This window comes from Corvus kubaryi, unplaced genomic scaffold (assembly GCF_017639235.1).
Source record: "Corvus kubaryi isolate FWS band 111438036 unplaced genomic scaffold, C.kubaryi_AGA036_p1.0 71, whole genome shotgun sequence".
NCBI classification, from domain to species: domain Eukaryota; kingdom Metazoa; phylum Chordata; class Aves; order Passeriformes; family Corvidae; genus Corvus; species Corvus kubaryi.
This window is the reverse complement of record NW_024582059.1, coordinates 5,505,467-5,526,313: the sequence shown is the minus strand read 5'-3', so window position 1 is coordinate 5,526,313 and position 20,847 is coordinate 5,505,467. Positions and strand designations below refer to the sequence as shown.

At 43.6% G+C, this 20,847-nt stretch overlaps 1 protein-coding gene across 7 annotated transcripts in view; it reads right to left on the bottom strand.

The window, feature by feature from the left end:
• The window catches only part of EPHA5 (EPH receptor A5), a 181,713-nt gene that overhangs the window by 51,393 nt on the left and 109,473 nt on the right, over window positions 1–20,847 (bottom strand). For 4 of the 7 annotated variants that reach the window (XM_042049825.1, XM_042049827.1, XM_042049826.1 and 1 more), the window contains exon 5: window positions 17,153–17,488. The exons of the other annotated variants lie outside the window; for them this stretch is intronic. In XM_042049825.1, the coding sequence (XP_041905759.1) occupies window positions 17,153–17,488 (336 nt within the window). The remainder of the gene's footprint in view (window positions 1–17,152; window positions 17,489–20,847) is intronic. 7 annotated transcript variants of the gene reach the window in all.

The window sequence follows — 20,847 nt, the reverse complement described above, 5'->3', positions numbered from 1 at the left end:
ATTAAATAACTGTGTGTAGATTCTGGGGCATATTAGCTTCTCTGCCTTCTGACATGATAATTGATCTCTCCTAATCTATAGCAGAAACAAAACAGAGATTACCTCCTCTCAAACAATTCAGCTTCTATTCTCCTTTGTTCATTCCCCCTGCCCCTCCCTCACACAAGGGGGAAGCCCATTAACAAGCTCTAACTGTTTTTAATTCAGTGGTATTGAAAATGGGATCCTAGCAATGCACGTAATTGATCCCGTTTCACAGGACTGCCTTCCAAGGAGCAGCAAAGGTGAAGCATTCACATTATCAAGGTCACTGCAGTGAATGCAAGAATAACAAAGACTTGGATTTGCATCAGGATTCAATTACAGTGAAGTATACAAATGTTGTTGGACTGCCCCCCCCAAAATGAGAAGTACTCCAAGAGAACTATACACAGCTAAGCAGAATTAATAAAAAGAACAACATTTGAAATGGTTTAGTTAAAACCCTGTATAAATACAGTGGACTCAACCAGAATGTGTTTTATGTTCATTTAACTTGAATTTGTAAATTTATAGGCAGCAGGTAAAGCAAGATAATTTTAAATCAATATACCTAGATCCTAAGGCCAAAAGAGATCATTCAGCCCTCCCACAAAACACCACTGACTTTTCATCTTCCTTTAAATCAATAACAATTCACTCCTGAGGGCAGATTACCAAACTTCACCACATAGGGACTTGCTGCCCATCGTGCCACTTGGTTAAAAGAATAGAACATTTTAAGAGATAACTGAACTTCGTTCTAGAAATTAGTACTGAAGAAAAAAAAATTAAGAAAAAATCAATACAACAGTTACTGAGAGCATGAAAAACAAAACAGAAAAAGACACTTTTAAATATAGATATACACATGCACACTTCCATGAGCCACCCAGAAAAAAGCCCAGGAAAAGTCTTAAGTAAGGATGTATGTTTCAAGTGTACTTTTTAAAGCTGAATGTCCCTTGAAGACCGTCAGTAAATTTCCAAGCAATTTGGCAACATTTATCAGTTCATAAAAATTACAAAACCAGCCTGATTTTAAAAGGCCTGTAGATACTGAACTATCACATCTGATCAGTGGGAACTGCCCACATGCATTTTTATGCTGTATAGCACTGCAGAGTACAGAATTCAGCTCTGTGGATTACCCTCCTGAGGGCCTGCTTCTATCAGTGAAAATGCATCTGAGGAAAGAAATAAATTTTTCCCAGTATTATCATCCACTTGAACTACCACACAGCTAAGAAAACAGGAAAAAAAATTCCATCCAGTCATTCAACTGCCAAGCAACTGCTTGCAGAGACATATTATTTCATGTGGTATTCAGTCACTTCATTTACTGTACTCCAACCAAAATTACTCAAGCCATTAATGCCTGTCTAACTTCTTGTGCATCACTCTGATAAGAACTTCATATTACTTCCTTCTGCTGCTACATGGAAGGAATGCTGAGCACATAGGCACATCTTACCTGGTATCTCAAGAAAGACACTGCTATCATCCTTGCATGGTTTCCAGTGGCTGCTTAGTCTTGTAGCTGCTGCATAAATATGGAACACAGGTTCCCTCTGGATCACCAGGATGCTGCTCATTTTAAAGCTGCTTGAGCTAGCTGTGTTCTCTTTTGTTTATTCTAAGACTATAGCCTTTAAAGTCTGGATGTGACATTTAAAAGGTCCAGTAAATGCCATATCCTCTCTCAACCACGAATCTTGTCTAACAGAGCAGTATATTATGATCTCAGTAATTTAATTCTTGAGATCATCTCTTTACTAAGACCCAGGATGGCGACTATGATAAAGCTCTGGGAACTCAAAAAATATCTCAGTCAGTGACCCAATAATAAAACTGGTGTTCTCTGCTTCATCGTTTCCTCAGTAAGGCATTCAAATCATAAGCTACAACTATGTACTGAATGAGCTGGGCAAAAGGATTTTCAGAATGTGGGGAAGACACTGCATTGATAAAATAACAAAAATCAAAATTATTCTAATTCCATGCACAAGATAATCTTGCTTCCTCACCACCCTGGGGGAAAAATTATGTTTAGAGACAAAATTTCTAGAGACCAAACAGAAACACAAAGAGCAGCTCTGAAGATATCCAAAGAAAAAAGTGTGATGATCAAACCTACCTGAGACATCAGGCCCTACCTTGCATTTGTCTGCATGAGAAGCTACTCACTGACTCCATCAAAAGTAGCTTCCACACAAGTAAGACAAGAATTCAATCCACTGTGGGAAGGCAAAATATAATATATCCCTCCAGGTGCTGATTTAGACAAAGCCATGAATGAAACAGAAGACCAACTTGGACCTATGGTCAGCTGACCTACAGCTGTAACACAGAGAAAATCTACCCTTCCATTCTGGAAGAGATCCTACTTATGGTCTTGTACTTCAGTCCTTCATCAGGAGGGACTCGGATGTACACCAAGATACTATCCCTAACCCCGTATTCCTGTGTAGAGCTCTAAAAAGCAGTCAAGAAACACGGGGAATAAAGGAAGGACACAAATAAATAAATTACCTTTATGTCTCCACCTTGACTCCAGCAAAGTGTAGTGCCACTAGACCCTGGTGGCTTTTGGTCTCTTCTTGGCCCTGCTTATGAACTGTTGGGTGACCTTGGGAAAAATCACTTCACTCTCTTTTGCAGCCTATAAATGTGCAGGAGGGACACTCCCGCTGGTCACAAAGCACTACGAGGTTCGCAGTTAACATCTTCTACTGCAGCACGTACAACCTCATCTTTGGTGGCAGCCTTAGGCCTGCGGCTGAAACAATCTCTCCCCTGAGATCTTATTTGTCCATCTCTTCCCAAACACATTTAATTAAAAAGCCCTAAGTGATGAGCTGCTAGCTATGATCTTTTACTGAAAATCATCTTCCCTTGGCGAGTTGTTCCTATCTTATTCCTAGACACGACTTCCAAACTTGCCTATTTCTGCAACATGCTGCTTCTACCTATACTTTCTTTATGGTCTGACAAGGGAACATGTTTAATTCCCAACAATAATTTTTTTCATTCAAGGTGGCAGAGCCCCATGCCTTTGACTGTGTGTCTGGAGTTAATTTCACTGGCCTTTTCTCAGAGGCTCCCCAGAGTCAAGGTGTCTTTCCTCCAATGCCGGCATGCAGAAATACTCTGCACAACAGAGCATAAATGGAACACTACTCCCTCCTGGACCTGACCACTTTTTTTTTCTTTTTTTTTAATGTGTGTAAATAAAACAGGCAGAGGCAAATATTGCAGCCAGCAACAGGTAAACCTCTGGAAATGCACAAATATCAGGAACTCACAACATTATTGCATCAGGGCTATGGAAACCATCTGGTGCCTCTCCAAGTGCTCTTCTATCACCTGACGTAACAAATGCTTGGATGATGGGAGCATCTCTGACAGGCTCTTAAGTCTCCTAAGCTAGATTAATCTACGTGCAGCATACAGCAAAGCTACAGATACTTCCTAATGGTCTGAAGTGCCAACTTCCATGATAAATATATGCATCCTATGTGCAATTATGCCTGTTTCTTAACAGCATTGAGATGGCTGCAAGATATTCATTACCAAATAAGAATTTGGCAATTATACTCCATCATACCTTTCTCCTGACATAGCTACTTTTAAATAAATAAGGATTTGTTCTCAACATCACCAAAGAGTTTTCTCCTTTGCTTTGTTCTAGCTTACCAAGTGTGATAATGGAATTAAAGGAGAGAAAAAAATTTCCAGTTGCTGAAGTACTGCCACTGCTTCCCTGAAGCCATTTCACTGCTGTTTAAGATACCAGGGGGAGGAACGATGGTACCTGAAACAAAAGCAATCTCACTAGCTAATTCCTCCTGTTCTCCAGCCAATGTTTGTCATGAACTGTTTGCAGACTTACCTTTACTTTAATTACCAACACCACGAGATCCAAAGTATTGCCTGTTGGTTTAATGCTGATACTGTTAGACAAAACCTCTTACCTGCATCTTCTGTGGAGATACTGGCAAACAGCTTACACCACAAGTAAAGAGTGCAAAGAAGCTTCTTTCTGAGACATGTGAGAGGGATGTAATGAAAGAATTATGCCAAAGCCACTCAGACATGGAGGCACTGTCCTCGCAGCGAAGTCAATGGCAAAGTCCTTGGTTGACTACAGTGCAAAGGGAAATAAGCCAGTGCTGATACATCTCCGCTTTCAGTGTTACCTCCTGACATAAAAATGAGTGGACATCATGGTCATCTGCATAAGAAGCTGGTTAGGTGAGGTTATAGCACGGATAATGCAAACCAGTCCAAACCATTCCATGATTCTAAATGCGAGAATCCGCAACAATGTGAAAGGATGCACTGTGACAGTAAAATTTTCCACTATTCATGCAGCATGGAGACAAATACTGTGATCTGTCTCTGTTGCCTTTTCTGAAGTGCTGCTTTATGACACAGTTAATAAATTAGCAAAAAAAACCCCAAACAAAACAGCCCTGCATTGCAGCAATTGCAAATGATCTTTGCCTTCCATCTTGGAAGAGGAGTAACAGAAACCTGTGTTTGACCCCTTAATGATAATTTTGCTTGTGATGAGGGGGGTGGTGGAAGGGAACTTGGAGTAAGCACCTTAAAATATAAGTGTGCAAATGATGCCATGATCTACAACCACCTTGTTTACCGTAATCCTTACCCACAGATATATCACCGTGCTCTTAACAATGCTGTACATCTTTCATTTTCTCACCCCTACTTTCCCTTCTAATTGGAACTCAGTCTGTGAAACGTAATTAAACCTCTCATAAATACTGCCAGCAAGTGCACCCTTTTTCATCCAAGTAACTACTAACATCTTGGAGGACACCTCATCAACCTCTGAGAGAATATACACTAATGTATCTTCTCACACACCCCACTCAGGACGGGCAAGTCAATCTTCCCACCTTCCACATAATTAAAGTCATCCACATTAGGTACTTTTCCTTCACCACTCCCTCCCCTTCTCTGACACATGTATTACCCTGTCATCAGCTGCTTTCCTTTCATCTGATTTATTCTGTTTCTAATCACTGAGCAAATTCCAGTACTTTTGCCAAGACCTGGAGCAGTCCTACGCATCAGCTCAGCACCAGGTTTCTTATATTAAAAGACAGCACTTTCAACTCTCCTTTAAGAGGGATTATTTCCTGCAATCTACAGAGTTTATTCATGCCTGGGAGTGAAAAAAAAATACCCTTTTCCATTCACAGTAAATGACTCTGACAATTACAATGAAATTCAATGGTACTTCAAAGACTGCTATGGGCCCTAAAGGTTGTGCAAGGCAGCCTGGGGACTGAATAAATCCCAGTTAACCCAACAGGTGGCTTCATTTGCTCTGTGAAAAATAGCTGCTGCTTCTCTTATAGAGGAAAACACTCCTAGACTCAGCCAAACGGCAGCTGTAAAATCGTCTGACTTGTGGCACCTCTAAAGTTTTCAAGCACCCTCACAGCAAAGGGAGAAGGTGGCTGCTGCGCCTGCCAAAGCGCTCCTCCTGCTAGGGCAAAGTGCACAGAACTTCCATGGTCCAATGGTTTACGAGCCATGGGCATGCCTCGTCCACAGAGTCATTACTTCTATGAGGCAGAGGAGCTGGAGGCAGGGAGACAGGAGATCTGATAGTCCCATATTTCAGATACTTGGATATTCTCCCATCCAACCCCTGGCTCAGCCCCTTGGGCACCTGCTTGGGGCTCAGCCATGGGGACCAGGGAGCAGAGGGCTGTGTGACCCCAAAGTCTGACACAGCCCCGTGCAATGGTGCCCCTGGCTGGGAGGCAGCCACCTCACCAGTCCCTGGCAGATGGTCTCAAGATCCAGGTTATAGAGAGAGGCAGAGAAACCAAGAGGAGCCCCTGAAATCCTTGCTAAAGCGCTCAAGCAGATAAACAAAGTGTCAGTGTCTTTAGCAGTTTATTACTGCTATCACTTGACTTTGTTAAGTGCTTTTTTTGGACCCTCATCAGTGAACAGTTGCCAAGCCACTCTAAATACTATTGCTGCCAGAGGCCAAATAAAACTCAACTGTATTTACTGAACAGGTAGCAATTGCTCTCTTGCTAGATATGAAATCAAAACGATCAGGATTTTAGTTACATTTAATCGCCTGGGCACTGGAATTGGTAGCAGCATGGAATGGACACTGTCACATTATTAATGGCTCCCTTTTGAGCAGACAAAGCACAGTTCACCAACCAGATGTATTAAAGGCAACACCTTGCACTGAGCTGGACTTGGATCAAATATTGTCTTTCCTGACAGAAGGTGCAAAAGAGGAAAGGAGGAAATTTTCACTCTTGCAAGCTATTAAGACTGGGAGCAAATGGGCCCCATGCCACACTTTTCCCCAAGCCATTCAGCACACTTCAGCTCACTAAATGCTTTGGATAAATACACCGTTGACTGACATTTCTATCTGTAATGCTGCAGTGAAACTGAAACCACAATAATACTGAAACTGATTCAGAAAAAGCAACCCCAAACCCAACAGCCCATCTCCAGTGGACTCTGTCCAGCCTCTCTTTTTTGCTCTGAAGTTAGTTTGGCAAACAGGTTAGGAAACATTTCCAATGCATCTTAAGGCTCCAGCCCCATGGGAAGGGTTCAGTAGGGGCAGAGGAGCAGCAAGAAGAGTCCCAGCCCTGATGTGTGTCCTCTGGCCCATCACACCACACCTCCATGCCTCAATTTCCCCATCAATGAACCAGATGGCTGAAAAACCTCCCTGATGAAGGCAATACATAAAGTTTTAGGCATCGAAATAACAATTTACTGACATTAGGTACCCCTTCCAATGCTGCTGTATCCATCAGGTCTGCATGCAGGAAAGCTGAGCCAACTTGCAGTTATTTGCATAATGACCATGTATTTAACTTTCCGATTTTGTCCTAAATTAAGAACTGGACACTGTATACAAACTGAATTTAAAATAGCAGTTCTCATTCATTGACCAATATCAGAAGATACAGGCAGAGTGCGAGGCCACAACAGATGCACAGTTGTTATTAGAGCATGAACAATGTTATCAACTGACTACTTTACAGGGGATTTGTTTTGCTTTATAGAGATGTTCTGCAGGGGGTGCAAATAGCACTCAAAGCCCTCAGGGCTATTTGACTCTGGCAGAAGTCCCCCTTGAAGCCACAGCCAACACATAGCAGAGGGTTTGGTGACACACCCTGCTGCGGAAAGCACCCAGCATTTTGTCCTTCATGCACACCCAGCCTTGCTAGTTGCAGTCTGCAGTTTTGGAAAAGGTGAAGATGGGTCTGTGCCCTCATGTGCATCCTTGCCCAGTCATCCTCCAGTTCCTTTCCATCTCCTTGCAGGGGCCGAGTTGCACCTGGGACAGAGTGATGTACAATAAATTAAATAACCCAGTCATTTCTGCAGCGACAGTCTTCCAGTTTACTGAACTGGGCGAGAGCACCTCTCTGTGGAAACTGTCCTTGCACGCCCAGGTGTTTAAAGACTCAGACCATAAGTCTCCAGCAAGGTCAGCAAACAATTTCATGCTCTTGGTGCCACCCCCCAGGAGAACAAGGCAGAACCACGGAGCTTCATGGCTTAATGATCCAAGGCAGGAACCCATTGTGGGGAAGGCAGAGCTCTGGAGATGACAGGATAATGGTGCGGTGCAGATCAGTCCCCCGTAATAAGCCACACTAATGCTGAACTGTGTGGAAGGCAACTCAGAAAACAGAATAATTAATAATCTACTTGGCTGAACAGCACTTTCTCTCCTTGGATTGAGGCAGACTGCAGAAAGTTGGAAAGGATCTATGAAGAAATGGCACACACGGTCCCATAAACCCTTGCAAACTGAAGGAGGGAGGGGCAAGCCCAGTTTTCTGCTTTTACCTGATTCAACTTTGCTTCCTTTCATCTCGTGTAGGGGCAGAGAGCAAAGATGCACAAGTTTTGCACAGCAGGATGCAGAAGCATGGTGGGCAATCGTGCTGTGTATTCCTGGCAAGGCAGTAAGCAGTGCTAGTGCCCTCCACTGGCATTTTCCACCTAATTCTCCAAATTTGCTTTTCAGGCACTGTTGTCTATCTCTGCAGAGCCCAGGGGCCACATGCAAAAGGCCCCTTGTACCACCTGGCACACCCACCACCCCTAGCTAAAACCCACAGGGCAGACTTTGTCAAATGCACAAGAGAATTTGCAAATTTTTCCCATCCATTTCCACAGAGCAGTGCCCTCTCCAAGGCTTGCCAAAGCACGCAGAGGATCAGTCCAGCATGGTCGGCCCCTCCGCACAAAGAGCAGTGAGTCGCCCCAGTTTGCTGCATTGCAGCAGAAAAACCCTCACCCAGCACCACCATAGCCAGTGGGTGCTCTGCATCGATTCGCACCGGGCCTTTTGATCAGAGCCTGTATTCCTAGAAATTATCAAGCCTGAAGAAACAGGAAAATAAATAAATAGTAACGCTTTCCTTCTGGTGATTTCTATTGTACTGATCTAGCCACAAATCCCGTTAGTTACTTGCTTTGATCAGGACTGTTCCTCCAGGACCAGGAGATGCAGAAAGCATTCCATCACGCTGGCAAAAGAGCACATCTGAAGTGTGTTTTAATTAAAACCTTCCAGCTCTTGAGCTTTTTGCAGTATTTGCATGTAGCTGAACTTTGGCCCAGCTGCTGTAGAAGAAATACAGTTTACTGCTGGGTCTGTCACCTTGACACTACTCTTGGCTTTTCAGATAGTGTTCTCCCCTCCCTGCTGTGTGTCCCTATGTCCCCCCATCAGTGGGGAAAGAAGGGGCAGTATGCTGGGGAAAAAGTACTAGCCAGCCCTACTACTCCTATTACATTAGCCCTCTGCAAGAAATACAAGTGCCAGAAGTAGCATTTTGGAAATCTTTCAAGGAATGAGCAAGGGGTTTGCTGTTGAAATATATTATAATAGCAACCACAACAGAAAATGTGGAAAAACTTTACAAGCCTCACTGAAACAACACCTCTCCAATGAGAAGCAATCCAGGGGAGAAGAGCACTTCAGCCTGGTACTGTAAAATACTGGGAACCTGTAATTCAGTTTAAATACAGAAAAATCCTTCCTGGGATACAGAAGCCAGCTTGCTGTGTGGTTGCAGACACCAGGCACAACAGCAAGCAAGGGGAAAAAAATCTGGCCATATTTACAAATAAATATTACAAACTGCTTATTAGAGGAAGGGTCATGCTCAAGGCAAAAGAAAGCAGACAGAAGGGAAAAGGGACCAGAGAACTTCTGGGCAGCCTTGCAGCACAGAAAGCCACCCTCTTCAAATGTGGGCCCAGTTAGGTAGCAATTTGGCACAAGGATGCGAAGAGTGAAAGGTACCTGAACTGTCTGAGCTTTACCAAGCTGTCACAGACACCACATAAAACAAGGGTGGGTAACCTCTGTGTTCTGTCCAGCACGTGTCCTGCATGTTCATACACACACAAACGCACACACGCCGCCATGCATGTACTTACACCTTCACACTCCTACAAATTCATTTTATCAGCATGAAGGGTGCATGGGAAAGGAGAAATGCCCTGTGAAGCTGCTATACCCTGAGCAGTGTTTCTGTAGCACAGCTCACTCAATGCACAACTACAGAAATGCAGAAGTTCAAACTCCTCTGTTTCCTCCACTGTTACATTTAACTTTTGATGCAGATTACTATAAAGAGCTTACTTTGTTTGGTAAAGAAACTGCAGCCAGAGAACAAGTGGGTTGTTTACTAAATGCCTACAAGTCCACTGCTATTTCTCTAACAGCACAGAAAGTATTTTTACATTCTTTTTTGGCAATTTTGGAGTCCTGGTGTCTGAAGACTATTTTCAGAAGTATCATCTACGCAGACTGTTAAAAATATAAAACTACTTTTAATGCTAAAATCAGAGAAATAACAGATCAGACAATGGAATTATCAGCTTGCAGACTGAGACTAAAGAGCTGAATGGGACTTTATTAGCAGTGAAATTCAACAACAACATTAATGGGGAAAAAAATCTATAAATTGATGTCATCTGGGCAGTGAAACCATTTCAGATGCTTTGCTTTTGCTCTCTGCCAGGTACTGTGCTCAGCACAATACAGAGAGAACTCTTTGGCCCTGAAAACTGTGTTTTAAGGGGATGAGAATTAGATTAGTATAAAATTACTTAGCAATCCTTTAAAAATATGCCAGAAAAATGCTAAATAAAATTTTAAACCAGCTCTATCACTCTTGTAACACAAGTAATGCCCTGCAAAAGCACAAGTTTCTTAAAGCTCTGACCTTGTGAAGCTCTTACTACACTTGATCACAACATGGCCTGCTCTATGCTTTTCGGAAAATATCAGTATTTGCTGCTCACTCCTCTAAAAACCTTGACTCCGATTGCCCAATATCTGCTACTTTATCCCAAGCCTGAGGCAATGCTGCTGGTGGGGATTCCAGTGGCTCTGGGATGTTACAGAGCGGTGTTAATCCTTCTGGTTGCAGCATCTCAAGCTGAGTATTCAGGCAGCTCTTTCTCCCTCACACCCATCTTCACGGCACCACGTGGGTGCGGTCCATGGATTCATTTTCCCAGGTGTAACTTGGCATTTGGTACCTCATGCCTCATGAGCAGCATGCTTTGAAGGAGACTAGTTGCTTCACCATAAAGATGTTTGTCTCACTGCAACTGGGAGATGGTAAAACCTGCACCCTACTGCACAACACACAATGAATGTCATCAGCTGAATCTCATAATGAGATCTTCAGCATCTTTCTTTCTCCCTTTTTCAGGAGGAGGGTGGATAGAGACAACTATTGCTTACTATTTGTATTTTCATCTATAAATAAGATGTTTTGATTTCGTGTCAAAATTGAAAGGTCTGTCTGTAGATGCAAGAAAATGTTTTTTATTTCACCTTTTAATTTCCTTATATATCAGCCATGGGGTTGTCTCACATACTTCCAGAATAAAAATGACCTCTAACTAAAAGTCATATTGTAATTTGGGGACATTTTTTCATATTCCAAAAACTTGTCTCAATATTCAAGCATGTATTTCTAATATGTGAAGTATAACAAGACGACTTATAACAAACTATGAAAAAGTAGCAATTACTGATTGGGGAGTTATAAATAAAACTGTAAAATATTAATCTGATCCATAATTCATTTGGTAGCAGACACCCAGCCATCTGGGCTGGGTTGAATTCATGACTCTGGAATAGGATGCTGGATGAAGATTTTGCATTCAGTATAAATGCAGCCATCACCAAAAACCAACAAAAAAATTCGAACAGTAAACCTTTTGTACAACACTGGCTTTCAGGTTTTATTTTGCCAGTGTGTTTGCTTTTTACAACCTGCGATTGCATGCTCTGATTGCATGTGACCATGCTTCAAAAATATACCAAAATACTTCTTGAAGCTGATTACCAGCATATGCATGGAACTTCACTAATGAATTTATTCTCTTTCTGGCTGAACCTTCACTGGCAGCTCAATACTAATTTTCACATCTCCCTGGACATGAAGGGTGCTCACAGCCCACAGAAAGATCCTGCTGCAAGGGGCAGTGCAGGGTGCACTCAGCTTTAAATAGACACTAGGGTCTTTGAGGCACTACAGTTTACCTCTGCATATTAAAATATCCCTGTATTAGCCCATCCTGGTATGGAAGACATTCTTCGCTTTTAAGAGTACATTGTTCTAGGTTAAATGCTGCAATACCTGGGTTAACACACTGGAAGCCAGTGCTGCATCTCTAAATGGCAGTGCTTTCCACAGAGATGGGCAATTGCAAACCCTAAAACCTCTATTTACGCCACTAATAGCTCCTCTCTGGCCAGTGTGAATCTAAAGCGCAGTTTAAACCACCAGACATACCAAATTCATAAAGGATTGCCTACAGCCGTTGGAATTTTCTCAGAGTTCATAAAATGATTAGACAAATTCATGCAAGAAAAATCCATTAAGGTCTATAAAGCACAAGGAGGTGTTCCCCGGAGGTTGGAGAGCGCTCCAAGGAGCACTGGTACGTGTCTGCCTCGTGCTCTTACCCCTTCTATGGCATCCACTAGTGACCACTGCTGGGAAGGTGATGCAGCCCAGTGGATCAAGTACTGTTACAATGGATGTTTAAACACGAGCCCTGTGTAACATGCTGGTTGTGGAGAGGCACTTTTCCAGAAGTAAGCATCTGCTTAAGCTTTTTCAGACCCTAGGCCAGTGGTTCTGGCTGAAAAGTAGAGCTGCAAGACCAGTCTTAATTCTTGCGTGAGATGATGGAACATGCTGCCTCTACTGGAGCACCCTCTTGGAAATTTTCTGTTATTCCTGAAGAAAATAAGTAAAGTGCTCCCTTCCCTTTGCCAAACCAAACAAACTTGTGAAGACTTTAATGTGGGAAGAATCAGACCCTGAATGTTATAGGGCTTGAACCCATCTGTTCCCAAAGGCAATCTCTATAAATGTGGTTCCCATCCCTTGCCTCATTTTCTGATGTCTTCTTCCCAGGCTGTGCAGGGCTGCAGTCTCTTGGTTTCAAGAGCATGCAGATGCTGATGTAAGATTGCAGCAAGCTCTATGTTGCAGGTTTCCCTCTCTGAATTGCCCTTGGCTGCTTTTCAAAGACTATACACATCCTGACTAAGGAAAACACCTTCTCCCTTGCTCCCTTCCACTGCAGCATCCCAGCCTGTGCAATTAGATTAGGTTTTCAGCACACTTCCCTGCTCCAAGAGCCTTCTAGCTCCTCCAAGCATCTAGTGGTTTTTTGGTCAAGTAAGAACCTAGCCATGCCTCCCAGAGCTACAGGTTGCCAGGTTCTGTCCTCCAACACCTTTGCTTAAAAAGCACTGCTGCTCCACAGGATGCAACTTGTATCTCTGGTTTGGCCTCAGGCATGCAGACTCCTTGAGGCATTAGACACATTAACTCCTCCTCTGTTAGCAAGCACATCTCTACCTTTCTTCTCCTCCTTGCCCAGAAGGCTCAGAAATACCATACAGGTCACAGAAGGGGATTGAACACTGGCTTCTGACTTTCGAAACAGGAAACAGGCAGGGGGTTTATCTGAAAACACACACAGAGAAGGTCTTTAAGTGCAAAGGAGTGTGTGGCATTTGGGATGCCGGCAGGAGAACTGCCCCACTCTCATACCCCCCACCTCCAGGCCAGTTCAGGCCAGCATGGCCTGAAGCCATACCCAGCATGGGACTTGCTGACATCAAAAGCAAAGAAAATTGCTCAGCTGTTTAGGCTGGCTTAAAGAGAATACTCCTGGCAGGTTTTAAGCCTAGAAAGGTTTTAAATGTTGCATCTTTCCAGTGTGCTCCTGCGATGATACAACGGGTGAGCAGGCAACCATGAATCAAAACTGCTTGCTCCCTATGGACCCATTATGAGACACATCTCTGACCAAGACGTCACGGTAGGTGCTTTCTGTATACAGGGCAGATAAGATGAAAGACCTCAAGGGAGATGCACATCTCTGTCCAGAGCGACAGCATCCCTTAATCATCCAGCTTGGTGAAATCGCTGAGAAAAAAAAAAAGGTCATGCAGTTGTCACTTAAAAAGCAAACTTCAGTATTAGCAGTACACACAGACTGCTCTCTGGAAACTGTTTAAATAGGTGGAGGTTTCAAAAATATGAAAACTTGAGCAAAACCATGAGCAAGGGAAAGATGGCTAACTCAATCCTATCATTGCCACTTATGAATTATTCACTGTGCTCCAGCCCATGTGCATGAGGCACACTTTTTAACACACAGTGAGACTGCACTACAGATGGCTCCCTGCCATCTGTGCTGGGAAGTCCCTTGGACACGTATTTTGCAGCAATGCCATAAGGAAAACCCATGCTTGGGTCAACTCCTGTGCCTACAAAGGGAAGAAGGTCCTCTACCTGCCTGCTGCAGCTCTAGGGTAGTCACAATGGAGGCCAGCACAATTTCTATCTCTCATGGCTTGTGGCATTGCTCACCCTTTCTAGACACAGGTTTTTCAGCAGAAAAACACCAGCAAAATCCCACAGAAGCAACAGGGGTTTGAGGATTGCAAGAGGATTACAGGAAAACTAGTCCTGTATTTGGAGCCTAAGGCCACAACATCCTGCATGGATCAGTCTCATTCCAAGTACAGTCAGGTCCCCAAGGACTGGGGCAACAGAAGCATGCTGGGGTCACCGGTGGAGATTAGCCATCGGCCTCTTCTTGTGCGCAAAACTTTACTGCTCCCTTGCTGTATTTCCAAATCTGATTTCAAAAGTTCAGAGGAAAATTACATCAGTCTGAAAATGCCACATGGATTGCCAGCACCAATTCTTTTATTTGTTATTTAAAACAGGGGAGAGAGGAAAGGGAACAAATTATTTTGGAGAAACCCACTTTTTTTTCAGGAAGTAATCCCTTTGAGGGTCCAACCCAGAAGTAGTTTCTGCTGCCAAAAGCTGCCATGCCCAGAAGAGGTGGTGCACCTAAAGACTCACTGACTGCACATTCTTTGCAGTTCTGAAATGAGCATGGTCTTCTTGGGATGGACAAAAGCCAAACCAACAAAACATACCCTGGCATTTCTCTGCAGTGCTGGGTTACTGAATACGTGCCAGTAGGACTCCAGCAGCCAGACCTATCCCATGGCATGCAATTTTTCAATTTCCTGCAGCCAACAGATCTTGTAGCAGGATTTCTCCTACTGCTGCAGTTGTCCTTGTGTCACTGGTTCAACTTCATTAACCAGCCTTTGTGAAAATATAATCACACCATCAGAAAACCTCTGCAAGGGAAAAAATGAGACACAAGAGCTGCACCTCTTGGAGGGAATTCCAGGGGGAAGGTGGGTGGCCTGAGACTCCCTGAAGCCACATGTGCCCAGCCTACTTTTACTTGAGAAAGGACTGCTGAAGGTGAGGCTTTTTAAGAGATATCCAAAACCACTGGGCATGGACCACCCCATTACTTGCCTCAAAGGATGCTTTTTGGAGGCACCTTAAAAAACCAGATACTTACTTTCTATGCTTGGCAGTTTGTCTGACTTGCAAAGTCCCTCTTTCCATCTGCTTTATTTCTGGCATGGGCAAATTGATGATCACCTGGGGGAGTGCTGAAAGAGCGCACTACTGGGAAGTCCATTTGATGCTACAGCTCCAGCAGACAGGCTTGGCTCACCTCACAAATGCATGGTGGGACCAGCCAGAGAGACAACAAAATACAGTCACCGCTGCTTTCTTTACACAGCAGTTTGATTGAACCTCCTGTTCAATCTGTACATGAGAGTGTACAGATACAATTTCAACACCACACAGGGTATTAAACACCCATGGCTCGATCCACTAGTATCTCCCGTGATTGCGGCTCCACTAAGGTAAACAGCGAGACTTAACCAGAAGCTACATTTACCCACTTGTCCTTAGCATGAGACACATTTGTCACAGCTTTACCATTTCCTATGACAGACCTTCCAATACGAAGCTGGAAGTGATAACTGTGGAAGGGGGTTACTCTTGGCCTGATGCACAGAAAGGCAGCTATGTGGATAAATCCTGCTGCAGGTATGGAGAGTTTGGGATGTAAGTCACAAACCAGGACCATTTCCTCACTGTCTACACTGATCAGCAAGGTATCATCTCCTCATGCACAGCTACATTTACTGAGATTTATGTGGATTTAACACCACACATCAGGGAAAATCCAGTGGCAGCAATGAAATACCAATGAAAACCCACTAACAGGAAAATATACTTCTTCCAACAGCAGAGTTACTGGCAGCAGCCTTCACAACAGGAAAACAGCAAACAGCATTAGGACCGTGACACCCACTGATCTGCACTAAACAGGTGCCTTCAACGGGTGTCATACTACAGTCCTCTAATATTCCTCCAGCAGATTCCATGCTGCATCTATCAGCAGCATTCCCAGCATGCCTTTATTTCCTCTCCTCAAGAAACATCTGAATGATCTGTCCAACACTTCAACAACCCAGTTCAATTATCAGGACAGGGATCCGCACTTTCTTGCTGCTGGCTGCAAAGCCTGTGCACATACACCTGGGTAGCAGGAATGAGATGCAGCCCTGCTCCAGCTAGTGTTCTTCTGCTCCACAGTGAGTATCTGCCAATCTACATCCAGCTGTCACACTGAATTGCCCACTGGGTTTCCTGGCTAAACCTTGTCCTGGAGAAGGCAGGGGGTGGCTCCAGTGGTCTGGCAGCACAGTCCTCACAGTCTCAAATGCCACCTGTTAACAATCCTGGAAGGGCTTCACGGTGGATAAATGCCACTGGAGCCCTGAATTAAATGGCAGGAAGTAAGCTGGGTAGGCAAAGGGAGAGCATGAGGGGACAAGAGAAGGACAGGTCAGTCTCCGGGGCTTTATAGAAGTTGTGTGATGTGTCTGGTGTGTTGATGCACATGGAAGGAGATGTAATCATGTTCTTGCCTCCCATCACACCTCCAAGTGACAGGGGACAATGGCTACTCCATGCCTGTGTCCAAAGTGACAGCTCATTTCAACTGCTGGGCAAAGGAAGGGCGGACAAATGAGAGCCCTGGACAAAGGAATAAACCAGTCTACATGATCTCTGTCTGTACAGTGCAAAACCAAGAAAAACACAGTATGAGGGACATCTTAGCCCTACCTTGTTGGAGAAGCAGTGACAATGTACCTCACCAGCCTGAGCCCAGTCATTTTAGCATTACAGTGTAGAAGAGGGGTTAAATTTCCTAAGGTAACTCAAAACAATTTTCTTAGGATAACTGTTTGTAAAGTTAAGATGTTTTAGCCATTATTAATCAAAATGGACTCTTAGAAATTTTCCTTTCCCAACAGGAAAGACAGCCCTTTATTTTTTCTGGTTTAGTGGATGGATACACCAACATGCAAAGAAGTGGAGGTATCTCCAAGTAGCTTAGTGTAAAAGGAAAAAGTCACAAAGCCTAAAAATGTGTCCTACTGAAAGGAAACCTAGTGAAGACTGCAGTAATTATAGCCTGTGCAACATAAGCACTGCCCACCTCCCACCTCCCATATTTGAAGAGGCCAGAGTCCAGCCCTCCGCGCTGGAGACTTCCACCCTTTCCAAAGGGAGGTCTGCACTGGGTCTGACTGGCTCAGGCTCCCACCCCAGACATTCCCCCAGGCTGAAGATCCACTTACCTGCCTGGTTTGTGGTTACATTTACAGACACAAACTGCCGGGCTCCAGGGTTCTGGTCGGACACTCCATTCACTGCCTCAATTTCAAAGGTATAGTTTGTATGAGCAAGCAGATCCACCATCATGACAGAGGTGTTTTTCAGGCCGGTTTGCTGGGGGAGGTACCTGACATGACCGCCACACGCCTCACACAGACCCGAGTGTGAGTTGCACTTCTTGCATGCAATATAATAAGACACATCTTTCCTTCCACCAGTATCAGCAGGGGGAATCCATTCCAGAAAGACACTAGTCTCGTTAACATTTGAGATGGCACTCCGAGGAGCAGAGGGGGGTCCTGGTTTGTAAAGTGAGAAAAACACATGGTAAAAACAGTATTATCAGTCATCCTGCTCGCTACTACTCTCTAGGCTGAAAAGAGATGCCCCGTTGCTCACGTGTCAGAGAGTACATGGGGACCGTTTGCAACAACACCTGAAGAACTGGGAAAACAGGGATGTGTTTTGAGCACTCTCACCTCACTCAAGAGATCTGTGTTGGGATGCAGTCACCTGTGCGGGAGGACAGGACACAAGGCTGGGTCAAACCCAACAGGAGGAGCACTGCACCCTGGCACATTGTCTCTGGTGCTCTCCTTGCTCTTCAGCAAAGGGATTAGCAAGTCTTTGCCCTGTGCAAGTCACTGTTGGCTTCACCAGGGGCAAGATTCCCCCTCCTCACCCCACTGCCCCTATATCACTACCTCTAGGTCCTAAAAAACAGACACACACTGGGGTTTTCACACTACTTAGGTACTCAACTCAGATGCCAAATCTTTCCTCTGTGTGCACCCGCCTCTTCCCATCAGCCATTTGGCAGCAGTGAAACCCTAAGCTTGGGTATCCAAATCACACTTAAGCGAGACGCTCGATGTAGCCCAAAGCAGATGGTGATCTGCATGGGCCACTGGAAACACGGCCGTATCCAGCCACTCCATGGCAGCCCTCCTGGTCCCTGCCAGGCTGTAGCACGGCTGGTTACCCACGGAGCACTTGCTTACTTTGCCAAGCCTCCCCACTCAGGATGCCAGCATGGCATTGGCAAGGCTATCCAAGGAGGAACAGCTGCTGCAGAGGTACCAGAGCACCTGCAGAAGGTGAGCTGTTTCTCTTCATCCTGATGGGAGAGGCCACGGCTGGGCAAGCAAAGCCCTCCTGGAGGCACCTTCAAGACTGCTTCCTCGCAGAAGGGGCTGCAAGGGTTTTGTTCTTAACAGGCTTGTGTTGCAGACGAAGGGCAAGCTACAGATACACCCTGAAGACAATGTGAAAGGACAAGCAGGAGTCTCATGTGAGATATCCACGTGTTCAGTACTCAGGAAATACTAATGAATGAGGAAGAGAGGGGAAATTTATAAAAGCAAGCCAGGATGGATTTTAGTCACAGCACCATCAGAAACTATACAGCAAAGGCTGGGGTTTTTCTGAAGGAAGGCAATGCAACACATTCCTCTTCAGTTTGAATGAAGTTGTCAAAACCCATGAGCAGTTCCTTGAAAAGAGGGAGACAAGTAGCTTCACTAGCTAGACATCCATACGAATCTAACAGGCTGACTTAGGCTGTCATCTTCGCATTTTGTTGTGATAATTAAACTAAATTTGTTATTTAAAACAGGCAGTGTATTGCAAAAATAAAATCACCTTATAAATCAGAAGCATTTTCCTCCACTTCCTTTTTCTATTCCCCTCTCTGAGTCTGTAAAATTGGTAACACTGATAAACTGAAACACTGTCAGGATTTAGACTCAAGCTATTCTGATTCAATGAGAAACTCGCTGCCAGAGGAAATAAATAATCCTGATGTATTTTTTTATTTTTCAGAGGAAAAGCAGTTGAAGAAAAAAGCTGAGTTAGCTTAGAAAATGCCAGATCATCTTTGTTTTGTTCTGTGATCCCTTCAGATCCCTAGAAACAGGGAGCAATCCACTCCCAAGCTGCACCCCAGGGATCCAGCACTATTTAGCTAATGACACTATCATACAGCCCAGGTCAGGACTGTTTTCTGCAGTGTCATACTTGTACTGACAAAACGGAAACCACGGAATTCATCACTGGAGCTGTATGGAGTTATATGTATTGCACTTGAGGATTTTTTGTATGTTTTTTACCAGTTAAATTGCCCTATTTTTTCTTCCACTGGATGAATGCCCTTTTGCTGATGCCAGTACTCCAGGAAAAAGTAAAGAACTCAAGCACGAGAAATACTTACTGGACAATGTGTCTTTATCAGGGGATAAATTATTACTTTTGTAAAGTCACCACAGGGTTTTTTACTTGCTCTGTACAGAAAAGTCAGCTACTCTTCTTGAAGGCTTAAAAACATCAGCTTCAGTGGAAATGTTTTAAAACTGCTGTGACTTTATAACCTATAACATTAGGGTTCTCACAGGACCTCAGAGAAAGGTCTTTAGTAGTCTACAGATATCTAACAAGACCTACTTGAAGAATCCTGAAACTGTACTTGGAAAAAACTCCGCTAAACCCCAGCTGGGAGAACAAAAAGGTATTTTACCTTCAGAAGAGGGGGGGGCTCTGGATCTGCTAAGGTGGAAGGTGGTCTGCTTTAATTTCAAAACTCCTTTTGTCAAGGGCACAGATATTAATCTACTGACTTTTAAAATATATATATAATTTTTGAATATGCTGCTTTATACCCTAAGATTCACCCCTTTTGCACCACAATTTCTGACAAGAGGCAAATATTTTCTGAAAACAAAGATATTGGTATTTTTCTTGATGGACAGCAAACCTGTTGTTTACTGATGATCATATTTTAAAAAATATAACCTAAGAGAGAAATTACCCTCAAGATATAAATATATGTACATACACACTCAAAGTTAACTGTAAATGTTTTGCAAGTATACTATTACAGTAAATACTATGAAGTCTTCGATTTGTCCCATGTGTCATAATACCACAAATATTTCCCCAACATGTTCTGAACAACAATAAGGCTACTTGTCAGAGACACGAGGAGGAAAGAAAAGGGTGCAACTGTTTTGGTTTTAAAAAGATGTTGTGCAAGGAACTGAAGCTAGGATTACTTAGTTAAGAAGAAATAAAGTGGAATTACTTCCTGGAAGACACATAATAATACGAAGAGAATTCTCAAACGTCCATCAGGACCAAAATTTTTTCTTTTTTTGTCTGAGAGCACTAGTTATTTCAGAATGCATCACAGCACTATTCATTTCAAAATTACCAATCATTACTTATAAAATATACTTAAGAAACTGGAAAAATTGAACAAAAATGTATTCCTCCCCCGCCCTGTACTTAACTGAGCAAGTGACAGTGATACAGCAGCTAGTTTTCTTTAGTGATGCCAGTGGTGGTGGTGGTGAGGAGACTCATGCATCTTGGAACTGAAAAACACTCGCTTTAAATTAGAAAAATGTGATTTTACAGCTATACTGAGTGGCAAGGGGACTCTGCAGGTGTAGACCTGCAAACAGACATTGATGTATTCTCTAAAATTAACTGCATTTCTTGTTGAGGGAATCCTATGAATATTATTAACTTCTGTGACAATAAATAATCAAAACATTAAAAAAACCCTTGCAATGTTTTCCTACCAGTTGTGACTCAAGTCTCTCTCACTTGTGTTTTAGTTCACAATGAGCTGTTCCCTTCCAGATATAACTAGACTGGTTTA